Source organism: Hyaena hyaena, unplaced genomic scaffold (assembly GCF_003009895.1).
Source record: "Hyaena hyaena isolate Hyena2069 unplaced genomic scaffold, ASM300989v1 scaffold_900, whole genome shotgun sequence".
Taxonomy (NCBI): domain Eukaryota; kingdom Metazoa; phylum Chordata; class Mammalia; order Carnivora; family Hyaenidae; genus Hyaena; species Hyaena hyaena.
In genome coordinates, this window is record NW_024081535.1 from 683,607 (window position 1) to 706,014 (window position 22,408).

The window sequence follows — 22,408 nt, forward strand, 5'->3', positions numbered from 1 at the left end:
AAATGCAACCTGTGTAAAAATGAACACAAATGGTTACATAGGAAAAAAAAAATTGTCCAGGATTATCGGGATCATTAAGATCTCAGATATAAACAGTAATATACTTACTCTAATATAGAAGGAAATAAAATATGATTTTGAAAATTAATGCAAACATTAATTCTTCCAAAAGAAGAAATCATCATCATCATCCCCCCACAGGGAAAATAATGACTATACCATTCCAAAAGTAATATTAATTTACATTGAAAATTTAACAAAATTGAAAGGTTGTTAGTGAATAGTAATTAAAAACAAAGGAAAACAAAACCAAACCAAAAGACAGTGGGACCAAAGAAAGTTACTGATCTAATTATGTGGAAGAATAAAACTTTCTGAAAATACTGAAACGATAAAAACCACTTTACATTTATGATTTGATTTATATATTTTAAAAAATCAAAAGGTCAGGATTTGTATTCATGGAATGGCTTGTTCAGCACAAATATCAAGGTAAGATTGCTTTGGGTTCCAACACTGAGCTACTTTCTTTTTCTGTCCTGTGTTTATCCAGATAGGATCTAGGTTAAAGTAACCACTGTTTCCAAGCAAGAGCCACTGTTTTTGCATGTGGTCTCAAGCAAGTCCTTTGTGCAACACTAATCCAGAAGCATCAGAGTTCCAAGTAAATAAGAGCTATAGTGTTTGGGGGTTTTGGATATCAGTGAACTTCAAAAGTCCCAGCAACAACATAAAAGTTGATAAAAGAAGGAAAGGAACCAATTAAAAGTTTTAAGGGACTATCATAGAAGGTATAAAATGTTAGAGAATCAAATAGTAAGTAAAAGATGTGAAAACAGGATTCAGTTGATGATATTAAAAAATGTTAAACTCATTATTTTAACAGGACTAATAGTGAGAAGTTTATTTGAGAGAAAGTTATTATTTTTTAAATATGGAATTAAAGGAGCTTTCTCCTGAATACCGAGCTAAAGTTTTCTTGATTGCGTTTGACTCGCTCCATCTCAGGAGTGACAGGAAGGGGGGTCCCCTTGCTCAAGTTCTCTTTGTACAAAATCTGTGTGCACAAAACCAACAATCACATCAGCGTGGACCCATCTTTTAGGTAACTTAACCTTCAAAACAGTCTCTAAAAGTATTTTCGTTTATTTTCATAATGGCATAAAATAGGCCTGACCCACTTTAAGAAATAGAACTGATCACTTTGACATTTCATCACACACAGTACGATGTCGGCCTCTGAGTGGCATTAATAGAAACACAGCTGCCAGGCCGTAGGCAGGAGTCACTTACTAATGTAGGTCTTCTCTCAAAGACACAGGGATTAGGCCTGATCAAATGGTGTTCAAGTTCATTAAAATTAATATCCACAATGAGTTGTTGGTAACTCTAAATTAGGGAACCAGAGAGGTTTGGGGGAATAAAATAAATATTAATAAATAATAGAACACTAATAAATATTAGAAGCTAAATAAACATTAGCTTTGAATGATCCTTAAGCTATTCCCAAGGAAAGCTCATTTATATCTGATGTGGTACAAAAACTAGCTGAGCCACATTTCTGAGCCATTGTAAATTGCTGTCATGTCTAGATTGGAAATATTAAGAGTCACATTCTTTTACAAAAGCTACAAACACACAAAAAATACATCAAACAGAGCCAGAATAAGCACAGATAAAATTCTAATTAACATTGACCTTTTGAAAGGATGTTAGATTTTTACTTTTGACTTGTGCCACACCAGTTAGAAACACTTACTGTTATTAAAGGAGGATTTGAGGGGGGAAAAAAAACACAAAATACTGAATATTATGAGTTTTTAAGGACGTGATCAATAGTTATGTTTTAGGGAAAACACAGTTAAAATTTCACACCAGAACTCAAGTAAATACTAAATTAGATTTGGGTTGAAAACCGAGGTAATATTTGGTATCATTATTTTCATTATATGAATTTAGTAATTTTATGAGGAGAAAAATCATATGTTTGTAATGTGTTAAAAATATTATTTTAATTAAGAATTAAGGGATTTTATTTATGCCCCTAAGAAATACCGAGCTAAAGTTCTCTTGATTGCGTTTGACTCTCTCCATCTCTGGAGTGATAGGTGTTGGGGTTCCTTTCCCCAAATTTTCTTTGTACAAAACCTGTGAGATATAAGAAAGCACCCAGAAGACATTCAAAACAGGCACAAAGATTAAGGAAGGGAGAAAATCGGGGGCAGGGAGTTTTTGTGAAGAGGGAATCTTTTGGTGAGTAGTTGATTTAGTAAGGATAATGCTTTTACTTTTTCTTTACCACTTTAATGCTGAACTCTACCATGCTAATTCCAGGGATGAAAAAGTACATTGCATTATAGGATATGACTATAATATGAGGAATCTGGTGTTAATTCTCCATACACTATTTCAGACCTAAGTATCCACACTTGTCAGTCGCTAAAAATGTTAAAGTACCATCAGAAAAGTGAGTCACTTTGCTTAGGTCCAGATGGTTTGGGTCAGGTAATAACATGCACACGCACACACAAGATTGTTAAGATGTTACTTTAAAAAAAAAAAAAAAAAAAGGATAACGGGTTATTCTGGTAAATTTTTAAGTGGGGAAAGAGTTTCTTATGTGATATATTTGTAAATACCGAGCTAAAGTTCTCTTGATTGCGTTTCACTCTCTCAATCTCTGGAGTGACGGGGGTTGGAATGCCTGTTCCCAAGTTTTCTTTGTACATAACCTGTAGGAGATAATTAGCCAAAAAGGTAAAATGACCATGAATCCTTTAGATTACAGCCACATGTGTTGGCTACATCATGGAAACCCCCTGAAAACAGTCTAGCTTTCAGATAAGACACTCAGGGGATAAGGGAAAGAAATTCCACAAATGTTTATGTTCCCTATTCAAAAGTATTAATTTTATCACCTTAAACATGGAGTACTAAATTACACATTTTCTATAGTGTAATTATAGAGTATAATTATATAATTATATAATATTATATATATTATGTATGTATAATAATATATATTAATATTATATATTAATTATATATTAATATAGATTATATATTATATATAATTATACTCTATAATTACACTATAACAGTACATTCCTAAAATTCATTAAAATGTAATAAATTCAATGATGAGAAAAATCTAACCATTTCATAGGTCCACTACTGATAAGTAGTACTGATTAAGTAGATTTGTACTTAATAAACAGGTTACATGGTTTAAAATTTTGTAATCATGTGACACACACAAAACTTTCAGGTTTATTAAGAATTTTGTTTTGTATTTTCTACTGAAAATTCCTAGGTGGCACCTAGTCTGTAGGTGCCCTTAATAGGAGGAGATTTAAACGGTATATTTTTCAGAAAGAGAATATCTCCTTGAAATTTCTATTGATGACTGTTGGATCATGTAAATTCGTGGTTTTCAAACTGAGGGAAGTCCCCATTTTTTAGGGGTCCTATCAAAGGTCTGTGAATTTTAATGGAAAGAGTAAGGAACTTCCTGAGGCTCTGGCCTCTTTCTTTACCTTCTTCCCTCTTAATGTTAAGAATTGTCAGCCTGAAGGAATGAATGAATTCTTTTCAAATAAATGGATCCTATGGTGTACTTGAGCATGGGTGGTGGGGGGGACACAAATGTCATGGGAGTTTATGTCACAGATTAATTCTGAAAATCACTGACAGACTAGTGGTGATATCTTTGTTTTGCTGAGAAACTTTTAGGGATCTTTAAAAATTTACTGACTTAGTACAAATTTGTGTTTCTTTACCCAGCAAGGCAGCAGACCTGATCATGGACAACAGAACAAAACAGAGAAAGGCAAGAAGTTGAGACCAAAAGTGAATAAAGGAATTTTCTTCAGTCAGTGGTGACAAAACTCTGAATGAAATTTGTACATAAGGAACCCAGAATATAAGCAGAGTGAAAAGGAAATGAGATCTAAATAATATGAGCAGCTTGCAAGAGAGATTTCAGGTGTCAATAAAGTGAGAGTTCAGTCCTCCAGGGACCAGCAAAATCTCTAAGACCAAGATCCTCACCTTTTATTGGCCCTAAACTATTTCCCAAACTCCACAGCATCTCTTGCTAGTAGCCAGCTATTGTTTAGAATCTGCTTATGGACGGGAAAGCTGAGGAAATGAGGGAGTGAGCATGTGTGCATGTGTGTGTACGTGCACACAGTGTTGGGAGGTGGCGATCAGAAGCTGGGCAGGCGAAACATACGCTTCACCTGATTATCAGGTGTGAGGGACCACCCCCAACCCTCACCCCTCGACCCCCACCCCACAGATATGCACAGGTGCCTGAAATTCCTGCACAGAACATGCTTAATATAGACTGTGTTACCGTGGGTAGATAGATGACAGCCCGCACCTTAGACATACACTGCATTTGCAAGATAGCAGAGGACACAGGGCAAGAGATATTGAAAGGGAGAGGAGAAGGCTGCATAGACTTCACAAGTCTACCTAGAGTTTTCCTGGACAGGGGAGAATAAATTGAGATACTCATACATGCAAAGATATATGAGTAACACAAAATTTTATACATATATCATATATAACTTTATATACATATAGAAATCTGTATAATAAAATTATATATTATATAATATATATGCAATTATATATATAATCTTTTGTATTACTTTTATATGGATATCTTTTAACTCACTTGAAATCATTCTGATAACCTTATTATTACTGCTGGCACTTTTTACTTTAGAACCTGCAGGCATGATGATTAATCAAGAAGCCAAGTCCCTTCTGCTCCTTAATTATGTAAAGACAGAGGTTTCTTTTCTAGGATGGAGAGAGGGAGGTTCACACCCTGCTGAAAGCATGGGAAGCCCTTGGTAGGAGGAAGAAGGGATGACAGAAAGCTAGGTAGCAATTAGGGGGTGGCTGGTTGCAAAACGCATGCGGACCGCATAGGCGATTACCGAGCTAATGTGCTTCTGTGTCTCCTTGACACGTTTTACTTCAGGCAGGTCAGGGACTGGCGTTCCTTGTCCAATGGCTTCCTTATACTTCACCTGCAGATATGAAAATGGGAGCATGTGCCTGTGTTTGAGGAGTAGCTCTGCAGTTTGTAAAGTCACAATTTAAATAATACAAACTCTGTACTTAGGGTGATCGGGGCCCCAGTCCAACCCTGGGTCGGAGAACAATCATGGACAAGGATACTTGGTCTCTTTCCTATTAATTAGGGGTGGGGTGAAGGAGGGGTCCATACTTAGACTGTAGCCCCTTATTTTTTGTGCACTCGGATGTTTTTATGCCCAATGGTTCATTTGGCCAGGACAGATATATTCATACATATATATACATCCAGAAAGTTTGATTTTCTTGACTTTAACATACTCTATTTTCTTACAAATGACAAAGAGTCTCTCTTAGATCAAACTTTAATCAGGGCCCTCTGAATCTTCTTCCCAATCAGGCCTCAACATTTGGACTTCCAAGTCTGTCTTTGTATTTGCCCGGTTTTAGCAAGAATCCTAAGCCAGTTCAGCCAGAATCCCCTACCCTTGGTATCTTATCACCCTTGATATTTGACCACATCCCTTACCCCACCAGGCAAAGTATGGTCACCCTGGCCTGCTGCCAGCCAGGATCTGCTAAGATGGGTTCAGCCAGATCCCTCCCTGACCGCTGACATTTTCTCTAAGTTTCTATTCTCCCTCTGCTTCCTTACCCCACCCTGCTCTGAGCCCCGATTATAAATCCTTACTTTTCCTTGCAGTGTTTGGAACTGAGCCCAGTCAGATCTCTCCCCTACTGCAGCAGTCCTGACTGAAACGTGTTTTTACCCCTTTAACCAGCATCTAGCTCTGGTTTGCTGATACCAGCTGCTCTGTCTCCTATGCATAATCTCCCCTCATGACACGTGCTCAGCACTGCACTGATTATGTGATGGTGCTCAGCACAGGCACCTAGTCCAGCAGCTTCTGGAGACCAGCGTTCTGAGGGAAGCTCAGCCCTCAAAGTAAATTATCAAAGGAGGCAGAAGACGCTGCAGGTGAGTCCACGGGGGCGTCCTTACCGAGCTAATGTGGTCCTGTGTTTGCTTCACTCTCATCATCTCGGGGGTCTTTCCGACTGCCGTACCAGGAGAGACATCCTCTTTGTATAAAACCTGGCCATTCAGAATCAGGACAATGTTACACAGAGGAAACGAAAGCCCAGTGATTCCTGGAGGAAGACTAGGAAACAGAGCTTCTGTGAAAACAAAAGACACTAGAGGATGTCCTTAGCCAGGTACCAGAGTATCTGACAATCTGACATCTTCCGCGTCAGCATCAGTAACTCCAACCATGTATACAACACAGATAACTTTCCAGATCTTGAGCTCTCTTTTAAGATTATCGTACTGTATTAATACAGGATAAGAAAAAAACCAGGAAAATGTTGGTTTAGAGAAACCCCTCCCATATGAAACACAAAATCCGTTAAAGAAATGTGAAGTTGGTTATTCTGGGGAAGGATAACAGAAGAAATCACAATGTCAAAAAGAAATCCATCTTCATGGAGCAAGACAACACATGTGACTCCTCTGAAAATTAAGGAGAAAAGTTACTTTGTTAGCATATTTAAGTTGTTATTTCAAATGGTCCCCAATGTCATGTTTTTTAGAGCAAAGTATGGGAAATTTTAACAAATAACTGCTAGTATTAACCAGGGAAGTTAGATGTTAATTGTCTGAATCAGCATGAGGGTAGCGTATTTTTACAGAGGAGAATGGAATTATTAGGTTAGCGTTAAATGGAAAATAAATAGTAAATATACCGAGCTGAAATTCTTTTGATTTTCTTTAACACGCAGTATTTCTGGCGTGTCTTGAACAACTGTAATTTTTCCTTTACTGTTTTTAAGGTCACACTGGTATTGGAGCTATGAAGAAAGAGTAAACACCTTGTTAAGATCTCAACATCTTAAAATATATTTTAAATTGTCTAAACTTTAACTGAAAGGAAGTTAAAATCCAAATAAGAAATATATATGTATGCTATAATAATCATGGTCCAATAGCTAAAGGGAAATTCTTTTTTTTTTTTTTTTTTTTTTTTTTTTAANNAGCGTGAGCAGGGGAGGGTCAGAGAGAGAGGGAGTCACAGACTGAAACAGGCTCCAGGCTCTGAGCTGGCAGTCAGCACAGAGCCCGACGCGGGGCTCGAACCCACGAACCGCGAGATCATGACCTAAGCGAAAGTCGGACGCTTAACCAACTAAGCCACCCAGGCGCCCCTAAAGGGAAATTCTTTACTAAGAATTTTGTAAAAAGATTTTTAAAGATGCTAAAATTTGTAAAGTATCAAATTAGGTTTCTTAAAAATGCAACACTTCCTGATTTAATTATGAAAAAGACAGATGTGAGCACTAATGGAAAATGGAGACAGTTCACATGCAGTGACAAGAAGCTACTAACAACGTAGCAGGTGGGCCTTTCACGTTATGATTTGGTCCTGAAATACAAGGTAATCCCGGAGCAGGATAGAGCACACGGTTCCTGGGCCACTGTTGGGAGCGGTCGGTGTAGGGTCGCCACACAGCCCCACCGCAGGGGGACGGATGGCCCACGTGTGTAGGCCCAGAGCCAACCACCGTGCCAGCCTTATCCCAGGTATCAGTGGGCTGGGTCGCAGATCCAATAAACACTCACAAGGCTGAAGTTCTTTTGGTTCTCCCGGACTCTCTGCATCTCGGGGGTGTCCAAAACAGTCTCATAATAGGACATGCACTTCTCTGCGTCTTCCTTGTACTTTTTCTGAGAATAAATTCCAAGAAATAGGGATGGAGAACACCATGGGAATATGGACCAATGGGACCTAAAACTGCCCTTCCCGCTCAGCAAAAGGAAAGTCCTTGGTAGTTTTTGACCGTTCATGGACATTAGGTTGTTCTAAAGCACGGCCCTCTCTTGGTCAGTGAGTGCCATGCCCTTTCTTTCTGGGAGAGCTGAGCCTGGGCATTTAGTAAAACCCATTGTCATGGCAAAGAGGGCAGAAGGAGGCCCTTGCTGGGTGGTCTGCTGAGGAAGGTGACAGACAACCAGGCTCCGGGCAATGGGGTGCCTACTGTGACCTGGACGGGGGAACCAACCAGGAGCCGGACTTCCAACAGGCAGGGAGAGAAAAGCAGGAGGGTTAGGAGCCATCGATAGGCCTCTGTAAAGCCGGCCTTGGCTGGTGACCAGGAGACTTCCCCTGAGCTGAGGTGTGGTTAGGCTCCTGGCCACAGGACGCACCAGGCAGGCAGGCCCAGCCAGCAGGCCCAGAATGTGCGGTGATACTGCAGCACCGGGGGCTCTACTAAACACGCCTGGGGCCACCTTTATGACCAACTGACTGGCCAAGGCTCTGAGCCAGCCATCACCTGTCTTGGGCTTCCCTGCTCCTGCCAGGCCTTTGGCTGCACACTGTGCCCACAGGTCTGGCTCTTCCACCAGATACCTACGCAGTCAGTCCCTGCAACAGAACGGACTCACTTGGGTTAATCTTTGCAGCAGAGCACATGCTCTGCCTGAGAACCAGATTTTTCTTTTACTGCTTGTCACTACGTCCTTTCACTTTTCGCTCCAGCTTTGCTTAGCTCTCGTTTCTCCCACTTTTCAGGGACGTTTGGGTGTGGCAGAAATGCCAGCTACTTTCACAAGGGGATAAAACTATTCTCTGTATAGCTCGCTGTCTAACTTGAATTACACACACATTACGAATTACATTTATGTGTTGAAAGATTTAATCTCAAAGACGATAGCCGGTTCAATCAGTAAGAGATTTCAGTTTAGATTTTTAACAGGGAGCTGTTAAACCAAAGATTTCTGGGAGGAAAGAACAGTTCATCACATTCCCAGTTGAGGAAAAAGTCACTTGAAAGAATTCTCTTAGATATGCAAATATAAGGCAAAGTGTTTTCTCCCTCCCGGGAAAGGGGTAAAATCAGTCCTCCTTTTCTTTCTTTCTTTTTTTTTTTTTTTTTAACATTTATTCTTTTTTGAGAAAGAGTGTGAGTGAGCTGGGGAGGGGCAGAGAGAGAGGGAGATACAGAATCTGAAGCAGGCTCCAGGCTCTGAGCCATCAGCTCAGAGTCCAACGTGGGGCTCGAAGCTACAAACCGTGAGATCATGACCTAAGCTGAGGTCAGATACTCAACCAACTGAGCCACCCAGGTGCACCTCTTTTCTTTCCCTCTTAGTTTCTTAACATTAAGCAAAAGCTACCTTAACTGCTTGTCCAAGCTAGTGCTGGTCACTAAGAGGGGTGATCAGTTTGTAGTTGGAATTTGGGGGTGTTGTGAGAGGCAGGAGTCCCAGACCCCTGGCATTAAGAAGTATGTGGTATATAGGGCAACTGGGTGGCTCAGTAGGCTGAGCGCCGGACTTCAGCTTGGTCATGATCTCACAGTTCATGGGTTCAAGCCCTGAGTTGGGCTCTGTGCTGACAGCTCAGAGCCTGGAGCCTGCTTCGGATTTTGAGTCTCTCTCTCTCTCTTTCTACCCCTCCCCTACTCACACTGTCTCTCTCTCTCAAAAATAAACATTAAAATTAAAAAATATATATTTAGTATATTATCCTGAATTTGTAGGTCCATTTACACTATTTGCATTAACCCCCAAGTATGAGATTTAGAAGTTATAAAATACATACTTTTCACTGGAAACCAAGAAGCATTTTGTAGAAAGCACCAGCACTACTACATCACTCAAAGGTAAATACTAATTTAAACTGGGGGGGAAGTAACCATATTTTAGGCCTTGAGGAGCCAGCAGAGGAAAGCCCCAGGAGAACAGATTAAGTCACTTAATTCTTCCCTAGAACAGGCCTGCACTCTGGGGTTTTCTTTAAAGATTAGCAGTGTCAAAAGGTGCAAGGTTACATGGCTGGCAAGGCTCTGATGGCCTCAAGAATGTTGGCCTCCCCCAATGAACACAATATGGTAGTTTGGGGCCCATATAATTTTGGTAATAAAATGATTTCCCATCCACCCCCGAAACAAAAGGTTTATTTCTTAAACCACTCTCTAGTGATAACGATTTTTTCATGGCTAATTTTATGATATAAAATTGTATGTTGCTAATATAGGATTTAAATCCATAATCCCCCTGATCCAGTTGGCCATTGAGAGATCACCCATGAAGATTGAAAAGAAACAAACAAAAACAGATTTCCAGGGCCTACATCAGGCTTAGTAGCTTTAAAATTCCAGGGTGGGACCAGGAAAATTACATTCCCAGGTGTTTATAAAGCACTGCCCAGTCACCACAGCTTTAGAACTCACTGCTCAGAAGACAAGCAAAAATTCTACCTTGGAGCTTCTTAAACAAACTTCAGATCCCTGATATCACTGAAAATGAAAACAAATGAGGGTATATCCTGGTGTATAAAAGACATTCTACTTCCCCTCATTCCTGTTTCTGGGAAGAGAGTTAACCCTCATGGGAAGAATCAGGGTTGGATTACATGGTTGGTGTTGACGACATATTTCAATCTGGTGAAGGAGGTTGATAAACCAGATAGGGACTGTCTACTTTGTTTTTTCCAGATTTGCACATAAATTCTACATCCACATTATAGGAGATTTTACATGTTAAAATACTGATTCATTAACATAGATGGTACCATGTAAGAGTTTGTCAGTACCTTAAAGTTCCGTCACATAATCTAATTTGGGTACAGAAATCTCAACTCTGTCTCAAACTTACATCATAGTTGAATCCATTCTCTTATTGGGCAAAACTGTGATTTGAAAGAGGCTACTAAGTATTCATGGAAAGACTTTTTTGTTCTTCATGAGCGGGGTCTATGAGTATTCCACTGAATGTCCTTACCTGGCTTGAAAGGTTCTTGACTTGCTGGGCATGAATGATCTCCGGAGTATCAACCACAGAAGTGAAATTGGCTTTTTCCATTTCTGCTGATTGCTTATACTTAATCTGCAAAAGAACACCCAAAAATTGGGTAAATGTTTACAATGTGCATGTTTGTTGGTTTTGTTTGATTTAGAGGTGGTCAATATTTCTTCTCCAAAAGGATTCATTCGAGATTCGATATTTTTTCCTATTGTCTTTATAGCTTTGTATGAAAGAGAGAGATTCAGAAAGGTTGAGTCCTAAAGGTTCAAAGACTTACTATGTAATTCAGCACAGGGGCTGGGTAGGGGAGAGGTAACCAGAAAGGAGCAAGATGATCAACACATAGCAAGGCATGGACTGTTTATATATAGAAGAGCTGGGAGCAGGACAAATAAGCAAAAGACAATGTGGGATGTTTACAAACTACACTTTAGGGGTGCCTGGGTGGCTCAGTCTGTTAAGCGTCCGACTTTGGCTCAGGTCATGATCTCACGGTTCGTGGGTTCGAGCTCTGTGTTGGGCTCTGTGCTGATGGCTAGCTAAGAGCCTGGAGCTAGTTTCAGATTCTGTGTCTCCCTTTCTCTCTGACCCTCCCCTGCCCACACTGTCTCTCAGAAATAAATAAAAAACATTAAAAAAATTTTTAAAAACAACTACACTTTAAATTTAGCTTTTGAAAGGAAGAAAAGAAAGAACTCCCCAAATAGTCTAAGCAAAGAACTCTTGGTGCTGAAAGGTGGGGGGGGGGGGGGGGGGGGGGGGGGAGGGAGGTATATTGATGAAGAAATATGACCAGGATGTCAGAATCTACCCTAGCTCCATGTTCCCCAAGTTCTACCCTTTGCTCTGAATGTCTTCTGTGGTTGTAGACTCAGAAAGACAGACAAACCCTTTGCAGGCCTGGCAAAGAGTTCTGATTCTTATATTAGAATGAATTCCACCAGGCAGATGTTTAAAAATGTCACTATATACATATGACTCCTATTGACCAAGTAAGCTAATAGAAGGACAATACCGTATTGTTGTAATCACAACTTTTTTTTTTAAGATTAACATGAAATAGTAACACATACCTGACTGGCAATATCAGTAGCATTCCTGGCCCTCATGAAGTCAGGAGTTTCATTGGCCATGGCATTTAGGCCTCTTCCTTTGATTTCCAGCTCCAAGTCTCTCTTATATTCTTTCTGTAGTAGCATCAAAAAAAGTTACCTAACTTCCACAACTAGGTAGTAAATGTACAGAGTGAGTATAAATCCACCTAACATATACCACTTCTGTTACTAGTGTTCACCATCACCATTCCCTGTGGTCAGATGCAGTAGTGGCCGCAGAAGCCCATTTTAGGAAACTATAGTACTCATGTCAACATGGAAGCCTTCCTTTTAAACACTTGTAGCTCTCCCTCCTTAGAAAATCGAAGTATAGAGACACCTGGTGGCTCAGTCAGTTAAGCCTCTGACTCTTGATTTCAGCTCAGGTCATAGTCTCACAGACATGAGATCAAACCCCATGATGGGCTCTGTGCTGAGCATGGAGCCTGCGTGGGACTCTCAGTCTTCCTCTCCCTTTGCCCCTCCCACACTTGGGTTTGCTCTCTATCTCTAAAAAATAAATAAAAAGAAAACCAAAGTATAAAGGAAATTTTGAATTTGGTCTGCAACATAACTAGTTTTGAACTTAGGTGCACAACACTCCAATATGGTATTTTAAATGAGCACATCAAATGGATCATGGTTAAGTCAAACAGATCTATCCATCCATCCATTTATCTATCAAATAGGTAAATAGCAGATTATGATAGCCACTAGGTACAAACTATTGTAGTATCAACTCATCAGAAATTGGGATATGTTTTATTTAATGGTTAGTAACCATGTTGGTTATGTAATCTGAAATTCAAAAGTTGAATTTCTTTCTTGATATCTTTTATTTAATGGTTAATAACCATGTTGGTTATGTAATTTGAAATTCAAAAACTGAAATTTTTCTCTCCTCCCTTCTCAGCGTAACTTGGCTTGGAGGAAGAAGATGGTCTGTTACTTATATGCATGCAGTTGGCTGTGGGCCTACCTCATTGAGGATTTGAGTGGCGTTCTTTGCTCTTAGCATGTCAGGTGTGTCTTCCATTTCACTGAGGCCCTTCCCACGGATGCTTTCCTCTAGATCTTTCCTGTATTCTTTCTATATCACAAAATAAAAGCAACATCACTGACAAGAAAACCTGGATCGTTCCTCTTAAATAAAGAGCCAAAAAAAAAAAAAAAAAAAGAAAGAAAGAAAGAAAGAAAAAAAGTACCCTTCCAATTTTAGGTAGTTACAGTTTAGTGATTAAAGATATGCATAAAGGCAGGGTATAAGCTTCATTGGTTAATACTAAATATCAGATAAGAAACTAGACATTAACAGGATGCTAAGGTAAGTATATTTTATTAGGTATTCAATTAAAAAATGAGAAGAATTAACGTGGGTAATAGATTAGGCGGTAATACCAGACACATGTGAACCCAACTTGAAAACCGCAAAAGTTAGGTGGTGATGAACATGGTAGAAGGAACATATTGATGAGTGTCATTAGTGCATTACTGGGATCAAGAAGGAAGGAAAAGACCAAGTGGGGACTACCTCGCTGGCTATTTTGGTTGCGTATTTGACATGTAATAAAGCTGGCGTGACCTCCAGGCCCGTCAGGTTTCTGCCTTTAATGGACTCTTCATAATCCCTCCTATATTCTTTCTAATATGAGTAGGAAGAACACAAATTAAAAAAAAAAAAAAAAGAGTATCACAACTTATTTCTCAAACCTAGGAAGAAAAAAAATTATAATATTGCCCTTCTGTGTATGGCCTTTTAACTGGATTGTAGTTTTGCTAAAGGTCAAACATTTGAAATATGTCTGATTATTCTGGAAATTTTTTGTCTGCAGCAAATGACCCCGAAGAGACTCAATGGCTGAGAAGCCTTGTTGGGCTCCCTGTTCATTTGTCACACTCCGTGACTCGGGACTGCCCCACCCACTGCTTCACAATAGGGCAGGACAGGGGAAGGTCATATGTGCCCTCAAAACTCTGCATCCATTGTCACCTCTCCTGAGTCAACAAAAGATTTTACTTCTGAACTTGAAGTGAAGGGAAAATAACAATGCAGAGGAAGAAGAGCCTGAGGGCACCAAATGCAAATTTGGCCTTTTTCATAATCATGGCCTATTATTTGTAATCTATGAGAAGATAAAGGCACAGAGAAATCCTAAGGTTTTGTCAGCTGTTGAGAGAAAGAGTCACAACCACCTGTCTCCTCTCCAATCCGTGGACTAGGCATTCACACCAGAAGACTTGGAATAAACGTTGGAACTCCATTTTTACAATTTTTAATTTGATACAATTTTAAATTTACAGAAAAGGTACAAGACTAGTACAAGGAACTCCCATAGACCCTTTACCCAGATTCACTAATTGTAGGAAACTATGTTAAACTTTTATTTGAACTTCTATATACCAGAAATCTCTGCAATGTGCTACTTTATTAACAACGATTTATCTTTATAGTTGGTGATATGTCCCATAAGGGAGAGGTAAAAAGCAATCCAAAATAAGTTTGTTTCCCAATGAAGACTTCCTAACATTCAAAATAAGATTCCATTCTTCTCCGCTGTTGCTTAAAAAGGAAAAAAACAAATTTTTTAGATGTTTCTGGTTACATTTCTAAAATAGAAAATATGGCATCTCGGCTTTTGCTGTTTTGATAAACATCTTGATCACTAATCTTTTGTTTGGTTGGGGCTTCCTAGTAAGAGAAGAGCAATCCGAAGCCAATGGCAGATCTGTGCAGAGGGAACCTCTCATTTGTCAAAGAAAACTTCATATTACATTCAATATCATTTGTTTCAGAGTTAGGAATAGTTGCTCTGCTCCAATGCTATGGAAATGAGAGTTGAAATAAAACATAAGGCGAATGTTTACAATTCAGAATATTTGTTATTACTGAATCATAAGATTTCTGAGATGGAAAAATTTTATGGCCACATGTTAATAAAATTTCCATCATCTACAACTTTTGGATAACAGAAGGCTGGACACATGTGAGGGCAGAGTTTGTTTTTAGCAGCTTGATGTATGTTTGTTGTGTGGTGTGTTTTTGTAGGACTTACCCCACTTTGCATCTGCTGAGACTCTTTGGCAGTGATGTACGTTGGGGTTTCGAAATCCAACATGGGCTTTCCTCGTTCCTTTTCATACTTTTCTTTGTATTTCACCTAGTGATGAAAAGCCTTATTAGCTATATCTCCTCTGATCAATTCACAGACAGAGGCCAGTTTAGGGATAGTTTTTATTTATTTATCTGAAAAAAAAAATTCTTTTTTCAGTTTAGAGAGAGAGAGAGACAGAGTGCAAATGGGAGGAGGGGCAGAGAGAGAGGGAGACACAAAACCCAAAGCAGGCCCCAGGCTCTGAGCTCTGAGCTGTCAGCACAGAGCCCAACAAGGGCTTGAACCCACGAGCTGTGAGATCATGACCTAAGCGAAGTCGGCCGATTAACCAACTGAGCCACCCAGGAACCCATAGGGATAGTTTTTAACTGATACATTAGTCCGCCTGAGTGGCACCTCATTGCCACTCGAAACAGGTTCCTGTCGTGTTTCAGATTTAGAAACTTTTTGTTATTGTCTGGGCGAAAACACCATTACTGTCTGAAAGGCATAATAGGATTTATGTTCAGTTCAAGGAGACAAAAGAATTCCTGCAGAATACTCGGCTGAGAGAAATGTTGAGGAAGGAGATGCATGGGGAAAGCCACCCAGACCATGAAGGCTGAACAAGATCTGATATGTGCAGATGTGAACATTTTAACTATAGCATCTGTCCATATTTCTGAGAAATATCTCCAGTTTTTCTTTCATAAGGACTTTTATCAGAGACCTGGGGTCTTGATTTGATAGATAACACATGCAACTTTATTTATATGTCAATAACTGATCTAGGCCATAATTGGTCACATATTAAATGTGACCAATATAAGTTCATATAGGAAATGAAAGCTAGTTTCCATGTTGACTTACTTATTAATAAATCTGACCTTCACAAAAGACCCCCAGAGCTATTTTACAAATACAACATCCTCATCCTCATCACACATGATTAGGAGTGGGGGCAGCCCATAGATATTCAGAACTTGAAAGTCTGAGAGGCAGAGGCTCTTGTTCACACAGCCTCTCAACAGCCATGCTCAATCTCAGCAATCTTGCTGAAAATAGAAAGCCCGGGGTGCCGGCTGCTTCACAGATGACATGAAGACACTTCCAGTAATTTAGGCCTCTCTGTGAATGCCCAACAAGAAACCTAAATATTGCTAACCTAAATAATTTGTGATATAGGAAGTCATGTGACAGCAAACTCCTTCTCTGAGTCCTTTCTTTTGAGAATCTTTATTTTACAAGTTTTGCAATTTCTTAAATACCCACAGACATTTCAATGGTCTATCAGCTCATGTCACTTCTCTGCTCCAAATCCTCTTAAGGCTCTCTATCATCATTGTAAGGCTTCCTAGGTGGGGGTGCAACTCGTGAGGGCACAATGGGGTTGGTGTGAGGGTCTGTCCCCCTTGTGACATACTCTGTAGACTTCCAGCCCCGTCAGTAACCTGAATAATACACTTTGCGTACACAGGCACTATGTCTCCAATACATGTCAATGCTGTTATTTAGAACATAAAGTTTTGTTTCAAAATGCCACTAAGTTCCAAGCTCCCTCATCTCTTTGGGCATTTTTCTCCAGCAATGGTTATTAAAACTATAACTACCATTCTAAGGGGGACTCCATAAACATTTTTGACACTGTGGCTGAATGGGCATCAGGGAAGAAGGTGGTCATGATTGACTTACTATACTCTGTAATTCTGTGGCCTCCTTTAGATGGAGCTGCTCCAGATTATCCGGTATCGTGTGGTAGTGGCCTTTACTCTTCTCGTAATTCTTCTTGTACTGGTACTGAGGGGAAGGTGGTAGAAAGGCACATTGAGAGAAAAGCTGCTCAGCATTCCTGTGTTTCCTCTTTAGGTTAGACATTTACTCAGCATCGTCAAGACCAAATTAAAACCAGCAAACATTAAGTGGGCAGTTATGAAAACATTTTAGAGGAGGAAGATCCATGTTCAGTACCACCAGTTCACACAGGATGGTAAACACTTTGGTCATATGGCTTATTTTAAGTGGGCTTTAAAAGTGAAAAGTGAAAGAAATTGTTCCAAACCATAATTCTATGTCCTTAGAAGGAGGGAAGGGCTTGGTTAATTGGGAAATAAAAAAGTTTGAATACTCAAAAGAATAAAAGTATTTTTATATTCTGAGGGATGTTACAGTCAGTGGAGAATGGATAGACAAATGTGTAATTTGGAAGAATGTATTCAAACAACAGAAGAGTTTTCTAATAAATCTAGCATCTCAGGAGCAGAGAGGGAGATGTGTGTGAGCTCAGCAAAGGAATTCAGCCACAAATGGGTGAAACACGCTGTTGCTGTGGGAAATGACTGAGCTTACAGAACTGGCAAGCTGGCTTGTATTCAGGACGTGATTCATTATCAGAGATTCCTTCATATCAGTCACAGGTTTGTGAAGTTTCTTCAGGTCAGCCTTATATTTAACCTGCATGTCAAGGGGGAAGAAAGAAATCACATAAATAAGAAATGGAAACCAGTACTAATGGAAGCCATGCTAAGATATCCCATATCCTGAAACAAATGGTGATGAAAATCACACACCTCGTTCACAGTAGCTAAACAGTGGAAACAATTCAAGAGTCCATCAACAGACGGAGAAGTAAACTGTGGTGTATACATACAATAGGATCGTTATGTAGTCATAAGAAGAAATGCAACTCTGACAAATGCTATGACATGGAGGAACCTTGAGAACATTATGCTGAGTGAAATAAGCCAGACAAAGAAAGACAAATATTGTATGATTCCACTTACATAAAATTCTCTAATAGGCAAATTCATAGAGACAGAAAAGAGATTATAAAGACTACCCAGGGGCTTGGGGAGAGAGAGGAATGGAGAATGATTTCTTAATGGTTGTAGAATTTCTGTTTGGGGCGATGGAAATAATGGTGGTGGGTGGGCAACACTGTGAATACAGTCAATGCCACGCAATTGTACATGCTATTTATTTAAGTAATCTCTACACCCAACATGGGGCTCAAACTCACAACCCTGAGATCCAAGGTCATATACTCTTCTGACTGAGCCAGAGAGGCACCCCACAAAGATAAAAAATGGCAAATTTCATGTTATATATTTTACCACAATTTTAAAAACCCACATACCTCACTTGCGAGATTGTTAGCATCTTTCATGACTTTGTAGAGCTGGCTGTCTTTTGGATTGTATTTTGGTGTTTTGCCCTTCTCTTTGTTGAAATTTTCTCGGTATTTAACCTAACAGGAAATGCAAAACTCCAAATTATTTCTGAACATCAATTAATTTGAAAACAAAGAAATGAGGAAATATAAATACAAAGAACATGTTATATATAAAGTGATCACATAACTTATTATCCAGACTAGGGCCCTTGGAAGAGTAAAGAAGAGCAGAGCTAATAGTTATGTTCATCTGTTCATCCCCCGGTTCTGAGCCCAGTCATGCATATATGGATGCTGAATTAAAGAATAAAGGTGCCTGCATCTGGTTGGGTTCTAGAAGTCGGAATTTCATGACTCTTGCCTATTAAGTTCCCACAGTTGACTCAAGTATGAATCCAACACTTGGGATGTAATCTTACTACCTGAGAAGAGGTGCCAGTAGGCCCTCATAACTGATGTTTTTCTTCCATGAAGATAGTTAAGCACACAAGCATCTAGACACACCCATAAATGGGAAAGTGGAGAATGAGAAAGGCCTGAAGATGTTCGACAGAAATGAGAGAGAAGGTCCTTGGTACACCTTCATGACACAACTTTGCCAAGCTCAGCACTGCTATCAAAGACAGGATCTCTTTTGTTGCTATTATTGCACTTTCATCCCGGGAATAGCTTCTTCCCACAGGTTTCTCACATGAGAGCTGCCACTTGCCCGTATGTATTACCTGGCTGCTCAGCTTGGCTGCCTTCTTGGCCATTTCAATGTCTGGGCGACCAAGCATGCTTAACCCGTGGCTGCCTTCCTTGCGGTGCTTGGCTCTGTACTCCACCTGAATCCAAGAAAACCAAAATGGGTGATACATTCTAGGGGGTGGGTGCCTTGTACTAGTTGGTGACCTTTGGGAAGCAGGTACATTTTAACCACACGCTTACCTCGCTGGCCTGTTTGGCTGCCTGCGTGGCTTTCTTGATATCTGGCCGATCGGCCACTGTGGTGTAATGCAGGTTTTCTTTGGCATCTTTTTTGTAAGCAACCTTTGTTTGGAGAGAAAAGAGTGTTTTCTCTCACTTGGGAGATATGCTACCTTTGAGAAAATCCTCATTAAGCGCAAGGAAACTTTTTATGAAAACCAAACCAATTCTTTTGAGCTACTGCATTTTTTAAACTACCAGAGAAAGTAGGGATACCACTCACTGGAAACAGTCCAGCATGCTCCAATTTGGGATCCCCTGGCTCAACAGGACCCCTGAGAGTGTGGAGAGGGGGGAACTTACATTACTCTGCTTCTTGGCCACTTCCATAGCATGTTTCACCTCTGGTGGCTCCAGCATGATGGAGTAGTTGGATTTCCCTTTCTCCTTGACAAACTTCTTTTTGTAATTTGTCTAAATAGAGCCAGAATTACTTGTGTGAGCAGAGGAGTCTGGGAACAGAACAGATTTACTTGAAGAACTGTGAGGAGATCTCTAGGAAAATCAATGGCTTGCCATTTTGGCATCAGTGTGGAACCTGGATCTCTGATCCATACTCTAGCTCTTCCTGGTCACTTCCATCCTGGAACCTAACACTTGAAATACACGGCAATCTTCGGGGGGCTGACTACAAGTCAATTAAGCTTTTTCATTTACCATTTCTATCTTTGAAAAATACACTGAGGAACCATTTGGGGCTCATCAAAATATAATACCATGATTATTAAAGCATCATTGATAAGGACAAAGTGGGCAGAGATGATGGAGATACAAAGTAGTGATTTATTTCTCTACAATTGTTTAGCAGTGTAACGACAGGAGAGGCCACTCTTAATCAGCAACGCTTCCGCCTTTTATTAACGCTAGGTTACTAACATCTTATACTGCAGATAACACGCCCCGTGGCAAAGCCCACATTTCCTATAGTTGCCATAATTGGAAACCTAATAAATATCAAGTCCTTTGAAGCAGAATTGAAAATTCACAAATGGGCATCGATGGTAAGGGTGAAGCGACATACAGGAAATCTTGTGTCAGATTTCCCTGGATTCTACGGTCAAGCGGCATTGCTGCTGCCGAGAGTCGTGGGGCTGGTCACTTACATCACTGACATGCTTGGTCACTTCCTTGACATGAATAGTGTCCCTGGTTTCTGGCAGTGTTGTGTACGAGCCCTGGGCCAAGTGCTTCTTGACATGGTCCTTGTACTTGTTCTGAGGGAATCCACAGAGAGCTTGTTAGGGTGTCTGCCTAGGGCATTAGCCCAAGACCAGAGCAGAGCATATGGTTGCTAGAGGATTACCTCAGACACCAGATTGCTGACGATCTTTGCCAGGAGGATCTGAGGAGTGTCAGGCACAGCATGGCAGGTTCCTCTTTCCTTGACATGTTTCTCTTTGTATTTCAGCTACATAGGGGTGAAAAAGAATAAGTCTTTAGTTCCTCTGGGAGTCCTGTATATATTTATTCGGTCCCCAAGTCACTAGATAGAGCTGGAAAAACAGCACCACGGACGTAGGATGAACATTAAACTCAGTAAAGGATTTGATGTGTGGGAACCTTGGGAAAGGTACACAAGCGATGTTCTTTCTCTCTTGCAAGATGAGCCTTTGATAACAATCAAAATGGACCTCATGATGAAACTTTCTTTATGCACCTCACCTTACTTCAAAGCACTTTCAAATATGTCATTTGATCTGCCTCCGAATCCTGGGAGGCATCACCGTTTCTCCTTTATAGACGAGGAAACAGCAGCATAGGAAGAATATGCCTACACAAAAGCGCATGTTTCCACATAGAATCCAGCCAGAACTTCAGTTCCCCACTCTTGCTGTGCGAATTATCTGTGGTGCAGCATAGAACAAGAACGGACGCCTAGATTTAATGGTTCCCCCTGCTGAGGCCCCGCTCTGCCCTGTCGCTGGTGTTCAGGGGGCAGGGTCGCATTTCAGGACTCACGCCTGAGCTCCTACACCAGCAGCCTCCTCTGTCGTTCCTTGGGTGTCACCGGGGACTGTGCCACAGAGGACGGCCCTGAGTGAGGTTAGCCATCACGGAAGGCACAGGATACTTACGTCACTTTCTATTAAAGAATTCCTCAGGGCCAGGACCGTGTCTTTATCATCAGTGACAGAGAGCTTGCAACCCCTGAGGAACTCTCGGTCCAGCTTATATTCAAACTGAAACAGAAGAAAGGCAGAGGAAGAAGGAGGCATTTGATTACATTTGTAAAGGATCCTTCTGTGAAGGGTACTATGAGGACGTGCTACCAGAAGGGGGGGGCAGAGGTTTCCTGGCCCCTCACCGCATGCTGGGCTCCCCCTCTCCAGCCCTGTGGCCAGGACCAAGCCCTCCCAGCCTGCTCACCCCAGTTCCCAACCCCGCCTGTGGGAGACCAGGCTCCTTGCCGCCTCTGCCTCCTGCACTTGCCGCCCACGCCTCCCACTCTCCCTGCCCCCATCCTGACTGGATCTCAAGTGAGCTAGGGTGTCACCCGGAACAGTGGTTATTATGAGTAGTTTTTCATTTTTCTGTCTCAGGTGTGTCCTACAGCCCGACTCCCTCTCCCATCTCACATCGCTCTGCTGCAGGGATGACTTTGCCGCCTGGAGGAAATCTGGTCGGTCGGGGGTCCACCTCCAGTGGGCTTTGTTGGCCTCATACAGTTTCTTGTAGTCCAGCTGTTTATAACAAGACAGAAAGCAATCATTTTGGTCACTGGGCTGAATTCATAACTGCACGTGGCACAGAGGGACTCCGCTTACATTTCAACACACAACAAATCACAGTTCTTTATGCAAGAGAGAGCCCCAGTGAACATTTCTGTACAATTGACGCAACTAGTCAGCCATTTTAAAGGTCATCTTGTGGGACCATTTGGTCTCACAATAGGGGCTAAAAATTGTAAAGGCCTCCAGGTGAACTAATCCTACCATTCCGCTAACTCTGCCAGTGCAGCTTTATCATCTTCAGAGTCAAGTACTGTTAACTTCTAGCTGAACTTCAGCTTAATAGTCTTTTCAATTATTAAGCTTATAGTATTGATCTCATGCCAGGCACTTTTCTAAGTGCTTCATAACTATTAACTCATTTTAATCTGCATGACAACCACATGAAATTGACAGCTGGGGAACTCTCAAGAGGGCTAAACAAACTGCCCAAGAGAAGGCAGCTAGTAACCGGCAGAGCTGGGACTCAAACCCACAGAGACTGGCTTGCACAC

The 22,408-nt window shown here is 40.8% G+C and overlaps 1 protein-coding gene across 1 annotated transcript in view; it reads right to left on the minus strand.

The window, feature by feature from the left end:
- NEB (nebulin) overlaps positions 1-22,408 on the minus strand; it is a gene marked incomplete at its 5' end in the record, with an annotated part of 105,640 nt that overhangs the window by 12,926 nt on the left and 70,306 nt on the right. The window contains 22 exons of the mRNA XM_039220676.1: positions 965-1,057; positions 2,056-2,148; positions 2,640-2,732; positions 4,953-5,045; positions 6,056-6,148; positions 6,799-6,903; positions 7,673-7,777; positions 10,838-10,942; positions 11,935-12,048; positions 12,935-13,045; positions 13,487-13,597; positions 15,009-15,113; positions 16,740-16,844; positions 17,394-17,498; positions 18,181-18,291; positions 18,939-19,043; positions 19,147-19,248; positions 19,489-19,599; positions 20,289-20,399; positions 20,489-20,593; positions 21,261-21,365; positions 21,762-21,866. Coding sequence (XP_039076607.1) covers positions 965-1,057; positions 2,056-2,148; positions 2,640-2,732; positions 4,953-5,045; positions 6,056-6,148; positions 6,799-6,903; positions 7,673-7,777; positions 10,838-10,942; positions 11,935-12,048; positions 12,935-13,045; positions 13,487-13,597; positions 15,009-15,113; positions 16,740-16,844; positions 17,394-17,498; positions 18,181-18,291; positions 18,939-19,043; positions 19,147-19,248; positions 19,489-19,599; positions 20,289-20,399; positions 20,489-20,593; positions 21,261-21,365; positions 21,762-21,866 — 2,286 coding nt within the window. The remainder of the gene's footprint in view (positions 1-964; positions 1,058-2,055; positions 2,149-2,639; positions 2,733-4,952; positions 5,046-6,055; positions 6,149-6,798; positions 6,904-7,672; positions 7,778-10,837; positions 10,943-11,934; positions 12,049-12,934; positions 13,046-13,486; positions 13,598-15,008; positions 15,114-16,739; positions 16,845-17,393; positions 17,499-18,180; positions 18,292-18,938; positions 19,044-19,146; positions 19,249-19,488; positions 19,600-20,288; positions 20,400-20,488; positions 20,594-21,260; positions 21,366-21,761; positions 21,867-22,408) is intronic.